General features: G+C 42.7%; 1 protein-coding gene across 2 annotated transcripts in view; it reads left to right on the top strand.

Annotated features, from left to right (window-relative positions):
• Positions 1 to 23,431, top strand: part of BRINP2 (BMP/retinoic acid inducible neural specific 2) — a 361,798-nt gene that overhangs the window by 65,727 nt on the left and 272,640 nt on the right. For both annotated transcript variants that reach the window (XM_056532001.1, XM_056532002.1), the window contains exon 3: positions 3,291 to 3,475. In XM_056532001.1, coding sequence (XP_056387976.1) covers positions 3,291 to 3,475 — 185 coding nt within the window. The remainder of the gene's footprint in view (positions 1 to 3,290; positions 3,476 to 23,431) is intronic.

The raw sequence follows: 23,431 nt of genomic DNA, 5'->3' as shown, positions 1-23,431 counted from the left end.
AGTTCAAGGGGGCCGAATACTTTCACTATGCACTGTATGAGCGGGAGCTGCGGGGAACTCCCGGACATGTGCATGGTGCGACTTCCGGTCCAGCGCGTAGCAACTTCCGGTCCGGGGTGAGACAGCGGGGGAGCTGCGCAATAGAGCCGAGCGGGAAGCGTGTGACGTGACAGGGGCGGGTGGATAGGGGGAGGGGTGGGAGGAGAGGGGGAGGGGAGGTGAATGGATACAAAGGATAGAAAGAAAAAAAGTGGTATATATGATGAGAGGAAATTAAAGGAGATTAAAGGAATGGATTCAAAGCATAGAAAGAAAAAAAAAGTGGTATATATGATGAGAGGAAATGAAAAGAGATTAAAGGATATGAGAGGAATAGTGAGAGGAGGAAAGTGGAAAAGGAGACCAAGAGAGAGCTTAAAAAGATGTATGGGAGAGAGAGTGATGAGTGGTGAGAGAAGGAAAATAGAAAGGGAGAACGAGAGAGGAGAATGGAAAGGGAGAACAAGAGAGGAAAATGGAAAGGGAGACCAAGAGAGAGATGAGGGCACGGGTGGAAGGGGAGGGACCGAGTAAGGGGGGTGGGAAGCAGGGATGGGAAGAGGAAAGAGAAAGGGACAAAACGGACAAAAAAAAGAGACAAAAAAGAGATGGGGATGAGTTGCAAGAGGATTAAAAAAGAATAGGATGGTGGGATGAATGGTGGAAGGTGGAGAAAAGGAATGAGAACAAGGAAAGAGAAGTGGACAAAAGGAAGGGTGGGGAAAAAAGGGATGGAATGAAAAAATTGTGTAAAAATGAAACAAGAGGGAAAAGGTGGAAAGGCGAGAGTGCATAGCAAGGGGAAAACAAGGGGTTGTGTGAGAGGGGAAAGGGGGGTTTGGGGGGGTTAGGAAAAAAGTGGGTGGGAGGAGGAGAGGAATGTGGGGAAAGGAGTGTATGGGTGTTAAAGTGGACCTGAGGAAGGTCGTTAGCGCCGAAACGCGTTGTCCTAATATTTTTATATTTTTATAAATTTTTTGTCCTGTGCAACCGTGGGGTTTTAGTCCTGTTCTTTAAAAGCTGAAGTGCTCCACCCAATTCCCATCTTTTTCCTGTCTACTTTGCATTCACATTTCCGTACCCTTGGGGATACGGAAAAGGGGAAAGTGAGCCGCATACTGCATACATACCACTCACCCCATCCCCCGCAGAGGGTTTTTGTTTTGCTCTGCTGGAATCTCCCGGCTGACCACGACAATACCTAAGATGAGGTGGTGAGTTGGACCCCTTTCTTTCCTCCTACCATCATTCACTTCTGCCTTTGCATTACTTATTTTTTCATGTGATATTATCAAGGGTATTTTTTTTTATGCCTTATAAAACCTCTCCAAAAGACTACCTATTTAAGAAGACCAGCCCATAGGCCATGTACACAGATCAGAATCTCCATGCCAGATTCCACATTGGAATTCGGCTCAGAGATTCCGCTGCAGCAGAGTCCCGTTGAATTCAACGGGATTCTGTTGCACTGTGCGTACAGAGGAATTTCTGTGCCAAAAGTTTCCGACATGGAAATTCGGTTTTCTGTTTCCACAGAAAGAATAAACCTGTTATGAAGCATAAAAAAAATCTCTGTGCGGGCATTCCAGAGTTCGCGGGTGGTATAATATGCCCACATTAGGACTGCACAGGAATTCGCCATCTATGAGATGGCGCATTCCTGTGCAGTCCTAGGGCGGCATATTATGTTACCCACAGACTCTGGAATGCCCAAACAGAAATTTTCTGTGCAGACAGTCCAGCGTGTGAAAATAGCCTTATTTAAAATAGATTTTCTATGCCATATTTTCAGTTCCTGATCTAATATGCATTCTTCCAGAAGACCAACTTCCTAGGTGACAACGTTTTTTGTACAATTTATGTAGTCATCATGAAGAGGTTTCACTGTATGTCAAATAGTGTTTGTCGTGTTTGTAGATTGATGTACTGTGGTGGTGTGTGTGGGTAGGATATAAAGGCTGTGATAACATTCAGCTATCCCCAAAAGGGATGAATTTTTTGAGGTTTAAATGTTTTTTACTGGTTTTTGAGAACATTTTTACAACAAGAAATGTTGGCCGAAGAAAACAAAACTCGGCCAAAAGAACATTACAAAACAATGTATCATATCCGTATAGAATTAGAATCAAACAAACACTCAGTAGTATTATAGGTTTTTCTATCTATAAAATTGAATAACAAAATTATAAGGATATTGTATAGTCATATCCGGTTAAATGGTATGAATTAGTTTGAGTAAAAGAATTAAAAAAGGGAAACATTGTTCAGCTCACCACTCGCTGCAGACATCAATGAATAGGATTGCGGCTCTCATGCGGCTTTGCAGGTGGACTTGGAGCACAGACAGTGTAGGCCGTATCCCGGAAAGTACAGAACAAACAATAGAAGTCGGGGGTCCAGCTCACAAAAATAGGTAAAACATAACTTTTACTTTGCATGGATAAAGAACATGGACAAAAGAAAAACCTATAGGTACATTAAAAACAAACGCCGACACGTTTCGAACTTACTAAGAGTTCTTAGTCATGGCAGGAGAATTAAAGTTGCATATAATCATAATCACTAAGTATTATATAATCATACTTATAATGCATCAGCAATTGGTCTATTATTATGAATCCGGATCTTGTGGTCCTCTCCTCTCTCGTCCCAAACTTTATTTCATTAAAACATACAATAAAGTGACGTTTTTATAGAAGATTATTTGACAATTCTATTGTCTTGGTAGTTTATTCCATCTATTGTAAATACATCTATATTCTATAATAGCAGAAAAGGCAAAACTTGCACTGTATCAACTTATTTTACTATGGTCCATAGAAAACTACCACTTGATCACTTGAATCATGTACACTTGTGAATGTTCATGTTGTGTCTACTTGTTGATAAGTGCCTTGTTTCTCTGACCTATTGAATTGTACATGAAGCCTATGTCCATGCTGTTTTATGATATGAATGCATGCGATTGTAGTATCTTTAAGCGTATCTTTATGGGTTAATGTGAAAATGCATATTGGTTGGAAAATTGGTTTAAAAACACATTAAAGTACTCCAGATATTTTGTCATAATGGTCCACTAGAAGTAATGTTCCATCAGCATCGACTGCTGGGAAATGGTATGGCGCTTCCATCTGTTAGATAATGTGAATATGAAGAACAATAAGCTTTCTGTAGAAGGAGGTAGATGTAATTTTCTTTGATTTGATACATTTACTCTTGAATTTGTTTTAAAATCATCTTAAATTTTTCAGAGAATTTGGTCGTTGGAAAGTGAAGAACATGGCGCTGGAGAGTAAGGAGTTTCCAAATCTAACACTGGCTCCAGAGTTTGTCCGGAATATCCGTCAGCTGGGGAGGAGACCCACCTCAGCGCAAATCACAGAGAACCTGATAAAGAAGTATGGCACGCATATTCTGCTTTCTGCTGTGCTGGGAGGTGAGTTTACCAATAGCATTACCTACATTTTGGGTCTCAAATACATAGGAAAATAACAAGTCATGGAAACAGTGAAAAGAGAAGATCTTTTGGCAAAGAAATGTTATCCTAGTTGATGTTGCCATTATCCATGGTATATGCCCAGTGGTATTATGTTCTTCTTCTCTAATATCCAGTGATTTTGATATTAAGCCCACAAGATAATCTTGGTCATAAAATGGGTTATACTATGGCAATAACAACCAAAGCAATTTTTAATTTTCCCATTAAAGGGTATCTGTCATTGATTTAATACTGCCTGAGCCACAAGTCATCGGGCTGGTCCTCAGTGGCTTTGGCCAAAATTGATAGATCTCTTCCTGTATACAAACAGGTAGAGATCTATCAATCAAGCTGGGGTAGGGAGAATCCACCAGGAACAGCCTTGATGGTTCCAATTGAATCTGATTTCTAAGTATGTTTAACAAAAGGATAACTCTATCCAAAATCTGCCCTTGTTAGCCTTGGTTTATATGTCTGATTCTAGCAGATATAGCATCTGGCAACATGGATGTTTTTTTTTTTTTTTTTTTTTTACTTTAGTGGGCTTGGGTCCCATTGGTTTGCCCTGAATAAGTCATGAGGGTCCAGATTTAATCTCAGTCTGAAGCTGATTTTTTTCCTGGTTTTATCTGCCATGTAGCACCTTTAGTGGTCTAACTTGACTTTAAGTGGCCATCTAAGGTCATACTCCAACTTTAAGAAGAAAACCATTAAAGGAGTACTCCACTCAAAACATCTTATCCCCTATCCAAAGGATCCCCCCATGATCTCCGAGCCAGCAGCAGTGGCATCCGGAACATGGAAGCTTGCAGTGTCCGTGTTTGTGATGTCACACCAAACTCCCTCCATTCATGTCTACAGGAGGGTGCTGGTACGTAGCCATCATGCCTCCTCCCATAGACTTAAATGGAGGGGGCGTGGTGGCTGGCATCGCCAGTCATCAGGCACGAGGCGGAGTTTGCTCAGTGCACCGAATGACAGGGGAGCTGCGCCCGAGATCATGGGCATCTTGGTAATTGGCCATCTCCTCTGTTGTGCTCAAGTTAATCCTCAGCATCAGGGAAACCTATTATCAGTTTACCATTGGGGGATCCTTCTAACAAAAAGAAGGATCCCCCAATGATAAGCTGAATATAGGGTTTCCTGCTGCTGAGGGTCAGCTTGAGCACGGCAGAGGAGATGGCCAATTACCTTGTTTCCATTTTAAGCAGTGGGTTGGCCATGAAAAGTATGTTTGAGCCTGCAGATGCTTCTTGTAGCCAGACTGACCCCCATTCTAATAACTCAAACCCCTTTAAATGTGTGTTTAAATATAGGTTTCCAAAGCCATAGCATTGGTTGAGCTGGTACGAGTATTGTTTGGTATTACATTATGACCAAACTTTGGAATACAAGTTTTAGAAAACAAAACATTAAACTATTATATTTTAACAATAAACTTCCTGTTTAAGACTTGTTTGGATTCACTCTGGCAATGTAACATGTGGTCACGAGTACAATTACCGCCTCCAGGGCTGAGAAACTTTATCAATGTTAATGCAAAAGATACACAAGGATGAATAAATTCTTTAAACACAAGTGTGTATAAACACTTGTATCAGATAAAAAGCCATTACTTTGTTGCCATGGTAACAAATCTTACACGTAACAACATCCATTTACCACAGATGTTTAACAATATGTTTTCTCTGTTCTGATTGTTCTTTTTTCTTACATGGGCCATGAGCCATTTTATTTATTTATTTTATCTTTAACTTAAGAAAACAACATTATTGAATCGATTTTATGGGTTTTTTGGCAGTCTGAAAAAGGATAAACTTGATAGAAGTGAATCAACAAGTATAATATCTTATTCTAATATTTAAAGAAGAATAGCTATGAAGAGTGATGCATTGCTTGCCATGATTCTGGAGCTTCGGACCTTCGGATCTAAGCCTCACCTGTGCATATACAAATACCCAAACTATTACACCAGATTTGAGTTGAGCAGTGATGCAAGTCACTAACATCTTAAAATACATGAGTCATTTACATATATATTCTATATAGACAAAAGTATAGGGACAGTTTCCACAAAGTTGGAAGCATACAATTGTCCAAAATGTCTTGGTATGCTGAAGCATTAAAGGGGAACTCCGCCCCTAGACATCTCTGATAAGATATCTGTTCGCAGAGGTCCCCAGCTCCCTGCTGCGCTCGTCTAGAGCATCGGGTGGAGCGCCGGAGGCTCGTGACATCACGGCCGTGCCCTGCTCCTGACATCACAGCCTCACCTCCTCGATGCAAGTCACGCCCCTCCGATAGACCAGCCCCCTCATCACCAGTCATCGCCAGCAAAGTTCGCTCCATGGGGTGCCGCAGCCGAGATCACAGGGGTCTTTTGGATAGGGGATGAGATGTATAGGGGCAGAGTACCCCTTTAAGATTTTTCTTTACTAAAACTCAAGGGCCTGGGGCAACCTCTGACAAACAACCCCATAGCATAATCCCTCCTCCACCAAACTTTACAGCAGGTATGTTGGAGTCAGGCAGGTAATGTTCTTCACCAAATCCAGACAGGTCCATCAGATGCCAGATAAAGAAATGAAATCTGTAACTCCACAAAGCATGTTTTAGATGCTCCAGAGTCCAGTGGCATTGGCTTTACACAACTCCATACGATGCTTGGCATTGTGCTTAGTGATGTAAAGCTTGTATACAACTGCTCAATGCATAAATACTTATTATTATAGTTGATCATCCAAAGGCAAAGGCACTGCTAAGGTAATAGATGTAATTTAGGTAATAGATGCACAATGAAGAATTACTTAATAATATACTTTTCTATGTTCCCCAAAAGATTACTTGGTGGATTCGAATTGTTGTTTAGTGATAGTGGATAGGTACATTGACCCTGTGGTTAGCAGTGTTATCTTTGCAGTGCTTGGTTCTAGGCTTGGATCTGATCAAGGGCAACATCTAAAATTGCCCAACACATTTGGCCAGTTTGGCTGGCCGCTCCCTCTCCCAATCGTCCCTTATAAATGTGTTCTCAACTGGGAGAGAAGGAAAAACCTGCTGCCAGACTCCTATGGTGATGGCTTGTGCCCCAGAAAACAAAATGGTCAGATTGTTCAAACCCAACATACCTGACCCTTCTTTCACCCAACAGCATCTGTCAGAGTAAAGTCTGAAAGCTCCCGTACATATTAGTGGGTCGGTCAATTTCCCTGAAATCAGATGGGTCCGGCATACACATATCTAATGCATTAGGTTGACTTCAAATGTTGTCCAGGGAGGACAAATATCTAATGAGGTTGGCGATGGTGTTAAAACAATAAATATTTTATATTCATCTTCTCTGATCCCCTGCAGCTGTGTGCCAACACTCCTGGTCCTTCTGATGGTTTCTACTTCTTTCAGGCTCATGTGACGTCCTAGCCACACAGAGGTAGGATAACGCTGCTGACCCTGATTAACAGAGTAGACCAGTCCCTGTGGAGTCAGGACATCACTGGAAGAAGCAATGACCAGGGAGAACCAGGAAGGAGCGTCAGTTTGACAGATGAGGGGAACCAGAGAATGTGAAAATAGCATATTAATTATTTTAACCCAATATCCCACCCTGGAGCAAATGTTGGCATTCCCAAGAAAAAATCCCTTAAAGAGAGTCTATACACAGCAAAAGATTGTTGGCCAAATCTGACAAGTTTGGAAGGACAGGCTGACTGCCTAATGTGTTCCAAGCCAACCAACTCTCCCTCAATGGCAGAGGTAGTTCTTAAAAAGTACCTGTTCCTGCAAAGGCATCAGTCAGGAGCGTATTCTTTTCCTCCCATTGTAACTAATTCATGCTTGGCTGAGCGTACATGTACAGGGGTAAGATAGGACAACTAGCTGTTGGGGAATCCTCAATGGATTATGTTTGTTTGTCCCATGTCTGCATGGATTTCCTTTGTGTACTCAAGTTTCTTCCCATAAAACCATACGGATCCGTTAAATTTATTTCAACAAAATTTGCCACAGTATGTGGCGGTGTGAGTGATGACTATTTTGGCGCATTGCCATGGAATACGCTGTCAGGATTCGGCAGGCTGGAGGTGGATCCTCTGTGTCAGAGAGGGATTGGCGTGGACCGTGTCGGTGGACCGGTTCTAAGTTGCTACTGGTTTTCACCAGAGCCCGCCGCAAAGCGGGATGGACTTGCAGCGGCGGTAGCAACCAGCTCGTATCCACCGGCAACGGCTCAACCTCTCTGACTGCTGAGATAGGCGCAGTACAAGGGATTAGACAAGAGCAGGGTCGGACGTAGCAGAAGGTCAGGGCAGGCAGCAAGGATCGTAGTCAGGGGCAACGGCAAGAGATCTGGAACACAGGGTAGGAACACACAAGGAACGCTTTCACTGGCACAATGGCAACAAGATCCGGCAAGGAAGTGCAGGGGAAGTGAGGTGATATAGGGAAGTGCACAGGTGAAGACACTAATTAAAACCCATGCGCCAATCAGTGGCGCACCGGCCCTTTAAATTGCAAAGACCCGGCGCGCACGCGCCCTAGGGATCGGGGCCGCACACGCCGGGGCAGCACACACGGGGAGCGAGTCTGGTAAGCGGGCGGGATGCGCACCGCGAGCGGGCGCGTCCCGCATCGCGAATCGCATCTTGGCTGGGGGCATTATCGCAGTGCACCCGGTCAGCGGGTCTGACCGGGGCGCTGCGAACAGGAGAAGGCTGTGAGCGCTCCGGGGAGGAGCGGGGACCCGGAGCGCTCGGCGTAACATATGCTATTAAAAGGGATTATCCAACATAAGGTAACTTTACTAAGTACCTTTCAGCCAGTAATGGACATGCTTACCAAGGATCCGTGCTTGTGTTGGTGGTAAATGGCCATGTCCTGTGTCCCCCAATAACGCTGCTAGCTTGTTTGAGTGAACTGGCTATTTCCTGTTTCTGTTCCTTCCTTCCAACTACAATCCCCAAGATCCCTTGTTTCTAGGTGGGAGGTGACTTATCTCCCTCCCACATATCAACCACCCCACCCATTACAGCACAGCTAGGCAGCCTTCCATGCGTGCTGTGCTTTAAAATGCAATTCTTTGCTGCCTTGTGAAGAATGGTCTTGCTCCCACCCAGCGGTTGCTCCACCCATTGAAGCACAGACAAGCTCCCTTTCAATACCTGACTCGGGATGCATTGTCTTGGGCCGCACTGCAACCTGGGAAAGGCCAGAGACAACACTCATTTTGTATATTGCTAAAAATAAACATTGGGGCAAAGATCACATAAAAATTGCAAGACCAGCCATCAAACACAGGTACAAACACTATATTATGAACTGCACTAACTGTAAAGCCCCTGGAGCATAATAAAATAAAAAAAATCCCAGAATACCCCTTTAAGCAATGGAAAAACCACATATCCCTTTGGTACATATAGCATATACAGCAGGGGTCCTCAAACTACGGCCCGCGGGCCACATGCGGCCCGCGGAGCGCATTTACCGGCCCGCCGGGTGTTTTTGCCTTAGGACATCCCTGTGTTCCGAAAGATGCTTTCGGAACACAAGGATGCCTCTGAAGTCCCTGCGGCCCGCGTTTACTTTAAAAATGCGGGGACCGCCGGGAGCAGGCGCACGCAGCGACGTCACTGACGTCCCATGCGTGCGCCCATGGCAACCGAGCGCGGAGCAGAAGAGAAGAAGCAAGGACGCGCGCGCTGATAGTAGGTAAGTGTTTACCAGCGGCGCGTCCCTTCAGTGTTCTGACCACCGATCCTCCGGTCCTGCTATGGCCGGAGCGGTGGTCGGAACACTGAAATGGGGCAGTACACAGGCATACAGCCTCCAGCCATACTTTATGGTTGGAGGCTGTATGCCTGTGGGGGAACATACTGCCAACGTAATTTGGGGGACTATACTGCCAGCCTAATGTGGGGGAACAGACTGCACATAATGTGGGGGAACTATACTGCACCTAATGTGGGGGAACTATACTGCACCTAATGTGGTGGAACTATACTGCACCTAATGTGGGGGAACTATACTGCACCTAATGTGGGGGAACTATACTGCACCTAATTTGGTGGAACTATACTGCACCTAATGTCGGGAAACATACTGCCAACCTAATGTGGGGGAACTATACTGCACCTAATGTGGGGGAACTATACTGCACCTAATGTGGGGGAACTATACTGCACCTAATGTGGGGGAACTATACTGCACCTAATGTGGGGGAACTATACTGCACCTAATGTGGGGGAGCTATACTGCACCTAATGTGGGGGAGCTATACTGCACCTAATGTGGGGGAACTATACTGCACCTAATGTGGGGGAACTATACTGCACCTAATGTGGGGGAACTATACTGCACCTAATGTGGTGGAACATACTGCACCTAATGTGGGGGAACTATACTGCACCTAATGTGGGGGAACATACTGCACCTAATGTGGGGGAACTATACTGCACCTAATGTGGTGGAGCTATACTGCACATAATTGGGGGAACATACTGCCAGCCTAATGTGGGGGACTATATTGCACCTAATGTCGGGGGACTATACTGCCAGCCTAATGTGGGGGACTATATTGCACCTAATGTGGGGGAACATACTGCCAACGTAATGTGGGGGACTATATTGCACCTAATGTGGGGGAACATACTGCAAGCCTAATGTGGAGGACTATATTGCACCTAATGTGGGGGAACTATACTGCCAGCCTAATGTGGGGGACTATATTGCACCTAATGTGGGGGAACATACTGCCAACGTAATGTGGGGGGACTATATTGCACCTAATGTGGGGGACTATATTGCACCTAATGTGGGGGAACATACTGCCAGCCTAATGTGGGGGACTATATTGCACCTAATGTGGGGGAACATACTGCCAGCCTAATGTGGGGGACTATATTGCACCTAATGTGGGGGAACATACTGCAAGCCTAATGTGGGGGACTATATTGCACCTAATGTGGGGGAACTATACTGCCAGCCTAATGTGGGGGAACATACTGCCAACCTAATGTGGGGGACTATATTGCACCTAATGTGGGGGAACTATACTGCCAGCCTAATGTGGGGGACTATATTGCACCTAATGTGGGGGAACTATACTGCCAGCCTAATGTGGGGTACTATATTGCACCTAATGTGGAGGAACTATACTGCACCTAATGTGGGGGGGGGGGGACTACAACCTAATGTAGGGGAACTACTACGTAATGTGGGGGAACTATACTGCCAACCTAATATGGGGGAACTATACTGCACCTAATGTGGGGGAACTATACTGCACCTAATGTGGGGGAATTATACTGCACCTAATGTGGTGGAACATACTGCACCTAATGTGGTGGAGGTATACTGCACCTAATGTGGTGGAGCTATACTGCACCTAATGTGGGGGAACATACTGCCAGCCTAATGTGGGGGACTATATTGCTCCTAATGTCGGGGAACATACTGCAAGCCTAATGTGGGGGACTATATTGCACCTAATGTGGGGGAACTATACTGCCAGCCTAATGTGGGGGAACATACTGCCAGCCTAATGTGGGGGAACATACTGCCAATCTAATGTGGGGGACTATATTGCACCTAATGTGGGGGAACTATACTGCCAGCCTAATGTGGGGGACTATATTGCACCTAATGTGGGGGAACTATACTGCACCTAATGTGGGGGAACTACTACCTAATGTGGGGGAACTATACTGCCAACCTAATATGGGGGAATTGTACTGCACCTAATGTGGGGGAATTGTACTGCACCTAATGTGGGGGAATTGTACTGCACCTAATGTGGGGGAACTGTACTGCAAACCCTAATGTGGGGGAACTACAACCTAATGTGGGGGATCTATACTGCCAACCTAATGTGGGAGGAACTGTGCTGTGTACTTAAAGTGGTAGTCCACTAATAAGATATATAAGTGTGCATAGGAATTTATTCATGTTTTGTTATCTATAGTCCGGCCCTCCAACGGTCTGAAGGACCGTGAACTGGCCCCCCGTTTAAAAAAGTTTGAGGACCCCTGATATACAGTGTCGCTGAATAAAAATAAACTTTCTATTTCTCATACGAAAGCAATTGGAGAAATGCTATTGAAAAGAAAAACTCACACTCTGGGTTTACATTGGCAAATAAGCTCCATTATTTCAGGTTGACCTACTCAATAAACTGATGTGTTCGGAGTCAGCCCTAAGAGTGTTCTAATGAGCTTTTGATACCATGTACTGTTAGGTAACAAAAAGACACCCACTGCTATTTGACTAAAGCAGCTTTAACTTTGCTAAGCAATAATACGCTATAAATAAAGATACCGACTCTGTGGAAGGATGTGGAGACTTTGTTAAACCTAATTTAACATGGATAATAGCTGGAGTAAAAACAAAATGTAAACCCCAAAGAGTCCTTTCTGAGCTGCAAATATATCTATAAAATACTCGGAAAGGGAATGAATATTTTTAGATACTTTCTGCTACTTAAAATATTAGATGTGTGACGCTGGACCGATCTATCTAGCATGACTGTCCTCCAACAAATGGTAAGGGAGGAGGGGAGAGAAGAAAAGGGCATGTTGGATTTTTGGTACACACACACACACACTAGGAGCAATTTTATAGAAAGTCAATTAATTTACTTACAGTGGAAGAGTAAGTATATAAATCAGTAAGAATATAAATCAGCAGCCATAAACCACTATATCACTGATATAAGGGGTGCTTAGTTCAAATAGGCAGATACCCTCAACAACATATTAGGGAGAAAAATAAAAAGAATGGGCACTCACCCTGCTTGCAGCGAGGATTTGTGTGTCCGTTACAGTAGACGAACTTGCAGGGGAGCAGATGCACCGGGAGCTCAGAGCATAGAAGACTGACTGGGAATCCTGGGTGCTGTTGACTATAACACTGATGGCTTATTCTACGGATATGCTTCAATTTTTCAACTGATGAGACTCCGACAGATCAGCTCAATGAGAGACTATGGTGTTCCCCAGGTGCGGACTGACTGGCCGGTCCATTCGGACACTTGTCTCGGATCCCCAGTCAGACAAGCGCTACTTTCTGCTGATGTTTTTTTCTATGTAAATATCCCTACTCTGCTCTGTGGAGACAGGAAGCAGAGCAGGAATGAAAGGTACCTCATTGATGACTCCGCCCCCAGCACAGAAAGAGGACGGAGGCTGATAGCTGACAGGCCTCCCAGGAACACAGCTTATGTGAGGGTGATTGATGTCCCTGTGTGCTGCCTCTCTCCCCCATGACTAGCAGTATAACCTGGGGCTGGGGGGATGTAAAGTAGCAGCCCGGTGGGGTCACTTTCCCTCCTCCAGTGTCCACGGGTCACCAACAGGTCACATTACCAGAACAATTTTTGGGAAAAATCGCTGCAAAAATGGCGCGGTTTAACAGCGATTTTTCAAAATTGTGGTAAAACCGCGCCATTTTTGCCGCTATTTTCCCCAAAAATTGTTCTGGTAATGTGACCTGTTGGTGACCCGTGGACACTGGAGGAGGGAAAGTGACCCCACTGGGGCAACAACATGTGAACACACTGCTTGTTTATTTATCAATAACCCCTTAAGGGTACATTCAAATGTACAGGATCTGCTGCATATTTTTCCTGCATAATTTATGCAGCTGATTTTGCAACCCATTAGCTTCAATAGGTAGCAAAATCAGCTGCAGAAAATATACAGCAGATCCTGTACGTGTGAACGTACCCTAAGGGCTCATTCTCATATTTTACGCTACGGATCCGCCGGCAATGGACCCTACAGGGTACCTCCATCTGTGCCTGCTGATAGCAGCAATCAGCCAATATGAGCAGACACGCCTTGATGTTAGAGTCACCGCACGCATGCACAGTATACTCACACACATCGCGGCCGCTCCCCCTGCTCCCTGAGTATACTGCGCATGCGTGCGGTGACTCACACATCAAAGCGTGTCTGCTCATAGCGGCGGGTTGCTGCTATGAGCAGGCACAGATGGAGGCACCCTTTAGGGTCCATTGCTGGCAGATCATGAGCCCTCATACATCCCCATATACTGAAAAATAAGAGTTATAGGGGTAAGAGGATGATTTGAAACTTACACATTTTTCTACAAAAAGCTATAACTTTTTAAAAGTAGTAATATAGTACAAAACCTATGTAATGTGGGTGTCATTGTAAAAATATACTATTATTGTCATAAAGATAATGGCCCAGATTTATCAACCTGTGTGAAAGAAAAAATAGAGTGATTTTTTCACAGCAACCAATCACAGCTCAGCTACGAGCTCTGGTAAAGTGAAAGCTGAGCTGTGATTGGCTGCTGTGGGAAAATCACTCTATTTTTTCTCTAGCACAGTTTGATAAATCTGGGCAATGTGTCATTTTTGGGTAGTAACAAACCCCTCCAAAATTTGCAAACTGTGCTGTTTTTAAAAGAAAATTCGACCCACAAATATTGTTATTCATAAATTCTGTGGTAAAATAAGTGATGACAAACTTTATGGGGGAGATTTATCAAAACCTATCCGAAGGAAAAGTTTCCCAGTTGCCCATAGCAACCAATCAGCTCACTTCTTTCATTTTTTAACAAGGCCTCTGCAAAATAAAAGAAGCGATCTGATTGGTTGCTATGGGCAACTGGGCAACTTTTTCTTTGCACAGGTTTTGATAAATCTCCCCCCTATAGGTTCACATACATGTAAATTTTTGGGGGATTCTAAGAAATGATGTAACTGTGATTGTGACGTAGGCCACAAATCAAATCATAAATATAATAGACAACAGTCAAGCAAAACAAACTAGAGAAATGATTTAGATTCACGGCCATGTAGCTATTGTATTTAATATTCCGGTAACTTACTTGATGAATATTATTTTTATGGGGTCAAGTTTCGGGATCTGCTTCCAGAGGATGAGGTAAGCTAGGTTGTCATTAATGTTCCAACACCCCCCCCCCCCCTACTTTATTACACCCTATAACAGTGATGGCGAACCTTTTTGAGCCCGAGTGCCCAAACCATAATGCACGCCAACTTTTTTTCCCTCAAAGTGCCAGCACAGCAATTAAATCAGAATACTGAGTTTTATGTTTAGAAAAAACAACTCATACAGTTGCCATAACTAATTAACATCTTTTGTTTTAAAAGAAGAACACAACAACAGAGTTTTATGATCCAAACTTTTTTTTTTTGCAGTATAAGTCCCCCCCCACATTAGTTTGGCAGTATAGTTCCCCCACATTCGGTTGGCAGTATAGTTCCCCACATTAAGTGCCGTATAGTTACCCCACATTTGGTTGGCAGTATAGTTCCCCCACATTAGGTTGTCAGTATAGTTCCCCCACATTAGGTTGTCAGTATAGTTCCCCACATTCGGTTGACAGTATAGTTCCCCCCCACATTAGGTTGGCAGTATAGTTCCCCCACATTAGGTTGGCAGTATAGTTCCCCACATTCGGTTGGCAGTATAGTTCCCCACATTAAGTGCAGTATAGTTCCCCCACATTCGGTTGGCAGTATAGTTCCCTCACATTAGGTTGGCAGTATAGTTCCCCGACATTAGGTTGGCAATATAGTTCCCCCACATTCGGTTGGCAGTATAGTTCCCCCACATTTGGTTGACAGTATAGTTCCCCACATTAGGTGCAGTATAAGTCTCCCCCACATTAAGTTGGCAGTATAGTTCCCCACATTAGGTGCAATATAGTTCCCCACATTAGGTGCAGTATAGTTCCCCCACATTAGGTTGGCAGTATAGTTCCCCCACATTAGGTTGGCAGTATAGTTCCCCACATTAGGTGCAGTATAGTTCCCCCACATTAGGTGCAGTATAGTCCCCCACATTAGGTGCAGTATAGTCCCCCACATTAGGTGCAGTATAGTTCCCCCACATTAGGTGCAGAATAGTTCCCCACATTAGGTGCAGTATAAGTCCCCCCACATTAGGTTGGCAGTATAGTTCCCCATATTAAGTGCAGTATAGTTCCCCCAAATTAGTTTGGCAGTATAGTTCCCCACATTAAGTGCAGCATAGTTCCCCACATTGGGTTGGCAGTATAGTTCCCCACATTAGGTTGGCTGTATAGTTCCCTACATTAGGTGCAGTATAGTTCCTCCACATTAGGTTGACAGTATAGTTCCCCACATTAGGTGTAGTACAGTTCCCCACATTAGGTGCAGTATAGTTCCCCCACGTTAGGTGCAGTATAGTTCCCCACATTAGGTGCAGTATAAGTCCCCCCACATTAGGTTGGCAGTATAGTTCCCCACATTAAGTGCAGTATAGTTCCCCACATAAGTTTGGCAGTATAGTTCCCCACATTAGGTGCAGTATAGTTCCCCCACATTAGGTGCGGTATAGCTCCCCACATTAGGTTGTAGTCCCCCCACCTTAGGTGCAGTACAGTTCCCCCACAGACATACAGCCTTCAACCATATACAGTGTATGGCTGGAGGATGTATGTCTGTATTCTGCCCCAATTCAGTGCTCCGACCACCGCTCCTCCGGTCAGGGGTCCCAGTCCTTTCGGGACACAGGGATGTCCTGAATGTGATGGAGGCCCCCTACGGGATGGCGAACTATGGCAGCGTGCCCACAGAGGGGGCTTGGTGTGCCCCCTATGGCACGCGTGCCATAGGTTCGCCATCACTGCCCTATAATAACTGCACATTGAACAACATAAATAATAATTTTTCTCCCGACTTGTCCGCAACTAATTACAAAAACTTTTGGACAATTGGGTCAGTATTTTACTAGTCATGAAACCAAAATAAATACATAAAGCATAACCTCGACATAATTGCCAATATCTCGTATAGTAGCGAATCGATCAACATTCCGACATGCGTAAAAAAAAAAAAAAGAAAACGGATATATTAACAGCCCCATCGAAAACTTCCCTTAATCTGCAAAGTAATTACATGAAATGTAATTTCGGACCAAACAAGGCGACAAAATGGAAAAGAGACTAAAATATACAAAGCAGTCATTGATTCTAGACGATCATTTACTTATATGCCGCTTCTGGTGTATTTGATGAATGTTGATATTGTTCTTTTAAGAATTAATGTGCAGAATATAATAGAAATGTATTCAGAGAGCTATGGTTCATCGTGCTATTTCTGCTTGCACCCGACAGTAAGGGGTAATTCGATATGAGACACGGGTCCCATGCATGGAAGGCTGGTTTGATGGAGAAGAGTCTTTTTTTTATTTTTATTTTTTATTTTTTGTGCGATTATTTTGCAAGGTATTGTTAACATTATTTTTATGTGCAACAAAGTCAACTAAATAAGGCTGGATAAGAATGATTTCTCTGCAGGTTGCGGCTTTTATGTTGTAATTTGTTTGTTGTAGAATTTGGAGGGAGTTAAATAATTGATGCTGAACATCTGAAGGAAACTTGAAGTTTACTTAAGGCGCATTAAGGGTTGTATTTCAAGCCATGGCGCCCTACATATAATCAGGCAATGCATCTTGAATTTAGTCCGGGAGACACTTGTGATTTTTTTTAAATTGTTTTATCTAAAGCACATCTTGTGTTACGTTAGAATGGAAAAAAATAAATAAATAAAAAAAATATATATATATATATTTCAAGGTCAGTGTGTTTTTCTCTAAGACCTGAGTGATTCAGGGAAAGACAAAGAACATCCATATGGTGTTTGTTATTTAGTTATATCCACAGATTTTTTTATTTATTTGTTTATTTATTTATTTAATTATTATTTTTTTTTTTATTTGCCTCAGTTTAAGGTAGAATATATATTGAAAATGGTGGCGTGAAGCAACAGAAATGTAGTCTCTGTGTACGTCATGGAATAAATCACCTTTTGCATGATACTACTTGGTTGTGCTGCATCGTATCTTCTTTATGGACAAGAGAACCAGGGGACCACGATTTCAATAGTGCCGGCACCCACCACATTGAAGTGCTTTTGTTGGATGTGCTGCTTATATTTGGACATATACAGTGGTCCCTCAAGTTACAATATTAATTGGTTCCGGGACGACCATTGTATGTTGAAACCATTGTATGTTGAGACCAGAACTCTATGGAAACCTGGTAATTGGTTCTAAAGGCACCAAAATGTCATCCAAAAATAGGAAAATGTGAGAATTAAAGAAAAATAAGTAGATAACTAATATAGATAAAGCAAGTCCTTCCATATAAAAGTAAGAAAGATTTGCTGGGAGTTGTAAATCACTGTCTATGTCAGTGTTTCCCAAGCAGGGAGCCTCCAGCTGTTGCAAAACTACAACTCCCAGCATGCCCGGACAGCCAACGGCTGGGAGTTGTAGTTTTGCAACAGCTGAGGACACCCTGCTTGGGAAACACTAGTCTATGTAGAGGACAGAAGCTTCTTCAGGGTCCTGTACAGTACACAGTGTCCTAAAAAGTAATGGAGTCGCCCTCACCTGGTGTCCAAAGGAGCAGGTAACCCTGGTACAGGTAAAGTGTACAGAACTTGTAATACCTCCCTGTACTGTAGGGGGCGCTACCAGACAACAGTCAGTGCATACGCTTCAGTTATACAGAGGTTTTACCAGTAAAATGCCCATTCTGATTGGTCAGTTGTTCCAGCCATTGACAGGTATCACAGATCTGGACTGTCTGTACATTGTATGTTGAGTCTGGTTTCAACTTACGATGGTCCATAAAAGACCATTGTATGTTGAAACCATTGTATGTTGAGACCATTGCAAGTTGAGGAATCTGTAGAGAAAAGAAAAGAAAGGACCGACGGACGGCGCCTCATGTATTTACCCTCAATAGATCGGGTGGTGGGCAACCCCACGGTTCTTATAGATGGCCGCTCACCTTAAGATCTATGCAAAAAAGCATATCACCCACGATATAATCTGGGTACTGTAGTGCGAGTCGCTGCTGTGCCGATGGGTTCCTGATCTGAGAAAGGGAGGGATCCTCCCGAAACGCGTAATCTTGTCCATTTTATTGTTTTTTTAAATAAAATGTCCTGCTGATGACTTTCCTATTACCTTTGGCATCCGCCTCATCTGTCTACAAGAGTCTGCAGCACCATACCTGAGGGTTTTTTCCTGCTCTACTTTTAATATTGTAAGTTGAGGGATCACTGTGTATATATATATATATATATATATATATATATATATACTATTTGGAAACCCTCAGCAATCAGGTTATTTCATTTTAAATCTTCTATTCTGTCCAGTGAAAAAATCTGTCTGCTACCTGAAAACTCTGTCGCTAAATAAACATCGTCGTTTCAAACAACTTCCCTCCATATGACAGCCAATGTAATTCCTAACATATTTTTAAGTCACTTAATTTGCCAAAAAATTATTCTTTAACCCAAAAATCAGCTGTGAGTTCCTAGCAACCAGGTTCTCACTTCTGCTGTCCACTAGCTGTTGTCGAATAACGCCTAGATTAGGACAAATTCAGGAAGTGGGGGCGGGGTATACCATGAGAAAGAGAATGAGAGAGAGAGACTGAGAAAGCTTTGTTGTGTAGCTGCATAGGTGCAAGCTGAGCCAGTGTGACTGCTAAGGATAATTCACTATAAACCTTAAAGGTAAATCAAGGCTTCCTACTCATTTCAAATCACCTGTGATTCTCAGGGCAGCTATCCCTTAAATAGCAGTGTATCTAATGCATAATATCCACAGTGCCGCAGTGTAATCTTCCACTTCATATAGCTTCTCAACAGGAGAAAGAGTAGCAGCTCAGTGCTTAGTCGAATCTTTTCCTTGCATCGATCCTCCTCTTGTGGTCTTTTCATTTTTGCTCACATTACATCTTTCAAAGTGAATACCTCAGTAACTCCTTGTTCCTCCACATGCCTTCTAGAACTATGTCCAGCGCACTTTCTCCACCACTATGTCATGGCAGAGCAAAGAGAGGTGTGGGCTGTGCTCTGATTGGCCAGAGAAGTAAGGAAAAGAAAGTCAGTTTAGTAGTAGTTTCGACCACTCTGTCCCCATTAATCAATGGAGCCATACACCCTGAAAAGTAGTATTACATCAATGGTGGTCCCTAAAATACATGGGCAGGAGATCCACGAAAGTAGGAGCAGCTTCTTGTCACTCCCCCCCTTCATATGCTTATAAAAGGGAAGCCTGTGTGGGGGATCAGATTCTGTGACTTTTAGTTAACATGAACATGGGACAACCCCTTTTTAGGAATAAGAAAATTTCCAATTACTTCCGTAATGGTCTTAGTCTGGAAGACTCTAAACATCTCACATTTTCAATGCTATTCTGACTGTAGGAATGAAATCTTCCCTGGAGATTTCGATAAACACAACTGGAAGATTTGCCACGGTCAATGTATATGGGAATTTGTCATCTCATAGATCCCTCCATTCCAGGTGGCAGCGGGATGGAAGGCAGATAAAAATAATTTAGATAGTTGTCTGTGGTCCACTTACACCCATAAATTGTATTATTATATTTACTACAGTATACAGCGGTTTCCATTGTAGCTTATAATTTACGTGTATACAAATACTGTTCAGTGATGCAAGGTGCAGTATCCTTATTGAATGTAATTCATGAATTCTCTAAGTGTGTTTAAAGTAAAAAAATCTTCATGTAAAGGACAGACATTATAATCTCATTTGGGCAAATGTCAATCAATGTAAAAATATTTCTTGTGAAATTTTATAACAGCGGCACTTCAGGTTATTGGTTTTATATAATGCACATATGTCAATATATTTTTTAATAATTCAGTAGTATTTGACAATACACGGAAACTTTGTTGCATATAATATTACATCTTTGTTATCTTCCAGTATCCTGCAGTCTCCCCTGCCTCCGAGAACTTAGTAAACAGTGAACAGGGAGAAGGGGGATGCAGCTCTCTCTCTCTTTCTCTCTCTCTCTCCTCTCTTTCTCTCTCCTCTCTTTCTCTCTCTTTCTCTCTCTCTCTATCCTCTCTCTTTCTCTCTCTCTTTCTCACTCTCTTTCTCACTCTCTTTCTCACTCTCTTTCTCTCTCTCCTCTCTTTCTCTCTCTCTCTCTCCTCTTTTTCTCTCTCTCTCTTTCTCTCTCACTCTCCTCTCTTTCTCACTCTCTTTTTCTCTCTCTCTTTCTCACTCTCTTTCTCTCTCTTCTCTCTCTCTCTCCTCTTTTTCTCTCTCTCTTTCTCTCTCACTCTCCTCTCTTTCTCACTCTCTTTTTCTCTCTCTTTCTCACTCTCTCTCTCCTTCTCTCTCTCTCACACTCTCTCTATCTCTCTTTTTCTCTCTTTCTCTCTTTTCTCTCTCTTTCTCTCTCTCTTTTTCTTTCTCTCTCTCTCTCTCATATTGGAGTGTGTGTGTGTGTGGGGGTGGGAGGGGGGGGGTGAGGAGGGTGGTAATACAGAAAAAGTATTTTTTTGGTGACTAGCAGTGCTTCTCTATTTTCAATCGCACTGGTACGGAGATATCAGATATTGATACAAGAAGAAAAAAAATGGAGCAAAAAAGCAACCATTAGGTTGTGGGAAGAGTGCTCAGATAAATTATAGTGGTTTACTTATTCTATTGGAGGGGGTGTGTAGGCTTAAATCTATATCCACCCCCTTTCCTGGTTTGTTGTTCAACTCCCTTACACAAAAAGATATATAAATAACCCACGCGTTTCAGGGGTTTCTAATGTCGCCCCCTTCCTCAGGATTCTACCTCATGATTTTTCTTAGAATGTTGATTTTTTTTCCTGTACACACCCTCCAAGTTAAGTAAACCACAATTTTTTTTCCCTTATAATTTATCTAACCCATGCCTGCCACATCAGCTACAACAGGTAAGCCCAAGGCATACACGAGAACCTCTTCATTATACTTTAATAATAGCTTATGTTGCACTATATTTTGCAACAACAACAACAAAAAGAAAAGAGAAAGAAGAATTCCCAGAATGCTTCTTGAAGTGTACAAACCTTCTTCAATCTACAATAGCTGCTGTATCTGTCAACAGGGTCTGACTCATTTCCAGAGAAGCAGAGCGGACATGTCATATGTGCAGTCTATGTACAATAATTGCAGGGTACCCACCACCTTATTTTTATATCTATCAAACAGGACCAATATTCTATTTCTCTGAAGGAAACTCACAGACTACAGATTGATAAAGCTCTGTTTGGATTCAACAGGGCAAATTTGCAATTGCAAATACACCAACATTTGCGGCAAAAATGGGCTCATATGACTTTTTTTTTTGTATATTTAAGACACTTTTTAGATTCTACTAAGCCTAATTTAAAGAGTACAGGGGCTTAGTGTGAATTGCGTTAATTAAGATCCACATTGTACGCCAAAAATTGGACCAAGTACGTCAACTAAAAGGTGGTCTAAATTTAGATCAGACAATCTAAAGATATGTTAAATTAAACTACAGCATGAGCCACGGAGACAAAGTTTACACTGTTAAATTTAGTAGGCACAGAAGAGATACGCAGGTGGTGTTACTGCCTACATTGTAAAAGGACAGCCTATTTTAATGTTATCCTTATACAACCGGAATACCTTGTCCTTGGGGGAGCTCCACAAACATAGAAAAAATTGGAAAAGAATGATTCCAGTTGGAGCCAAAAAAGAGACGGCCTGTTTCACGGATTCCCCCGCTTCTTCAGGATGAATTCGTGAAATAGGCTGTCGCTTTTTTTAGACACAGTAGGGGGAAAAAAGTATTCACTGTCTTTCTCTTTTACTGTGTGATTTAATGGTTTTTGCAGCATACATAAAGCTTAAGCTCTTTGTGGTGCTCAGCTTCAAGAGCATAGTGTGTATACAGTCCAATAATGCAAATAGAAAATGAGGCAGCACTCACCGATTTCATTACAAAGCCTTTTTTTTATCTTCAGTGCAGTGTCACATAAAAACAGGGGGACGACACCTTATTTTCTATTTGCATTATTAGAATGCCATTGAATCCCCATATATTCCCAAGTGGGAACAAACCCTAGTAGTAAATCTGCCCCAGTGGGAGTTGTATACAGTAAGCCCCCCATAGGGATGGCTCCAGCCCATTAAAATAAGGCATATTACTATCCTATTAAAATAAGGCATATTGTAGTGTGTCAACAGATTCCAAGAACAAAGTGACCCCTTGCTGAACACTCAGCGGTAAGGCTTCAAGAGAGCCACATACTTTTCTTGCACTGAAGTGTCTACGGATCGAACAATACCTCAGCGTTTCTGCATAATAATGCTCCTGTGCACAGAGCGCGGCCCATAATACATTCCGGAATACTTGAAATAAATTTACACATTTCAGTTAAATTGATACCCAACAGTCTGTGATGTACGAAGCCCATAGAAAATGAATGAGACTGAACCACCACAGGTAGGAGGAATAGGTCTGCTCTGCACATCAATAATTGTCACCCGGTGTTTGCAAGAAAACGTTTCATCTCATATCCCGGAGAACATGAGAAGTCCCTGGAGTATCTGCATGCACACCGAGATATTCTATTCTATGGTGATCAGATCACCTTCACCCTGTGTAAACCTGTCAGTATCACAGCACAGAGCACCGCTGTCTGTTTATGATCACTTTATTGTGCGTGCGGACATATTTGCATTCTTTTTTGCAGTTTCTGCACACTTCCAACCAAGGTTAGTAAGATGTGTCCCCTACTCCAGCATTCGCTTTCTCTGACGTTGACTTATTAGCTCCTTTATTCTAATCCAGGCATGACAAACCATTGCTCTGTCTGTGCTTTCTTTATACATTGCATTATTGGGCATATCTTGTCTTTTGTCTTTTTGTTTGTTACCTTGTTGATGCGTGGTTGGAAGTTGAAATAATTTTTTTGACACTCTTATGTAGTATATATATATATATATATATATATATATATATATATATATATATATATATATATATATATAAAACTGAGACATATTTTCGTGGTCATTAAAGGCTTAAATAGGATAATCCGGGATTATAATTGTTTTAGC

The sequence above is a fragment of the Hyla sarda genome, chromosome 7 (genome assembly GCF_029499605.1).
Source record: "Hyla sarda isolate aHylSar1 chromosome 7, aHylSar1.hap1, whole genome shotgun sequence".
Taxonomy (NCBI): domain Eukaryota; kingdom Metazoa; phylum Chordata; class Amphibia; order Anura; family Hylidae; genus Hyla; species Hyla sarda.
Note: the sequence above shows the minus strand (reverse complement) of the source record. Positions and strands in the feature narration are given on the sequence as shown.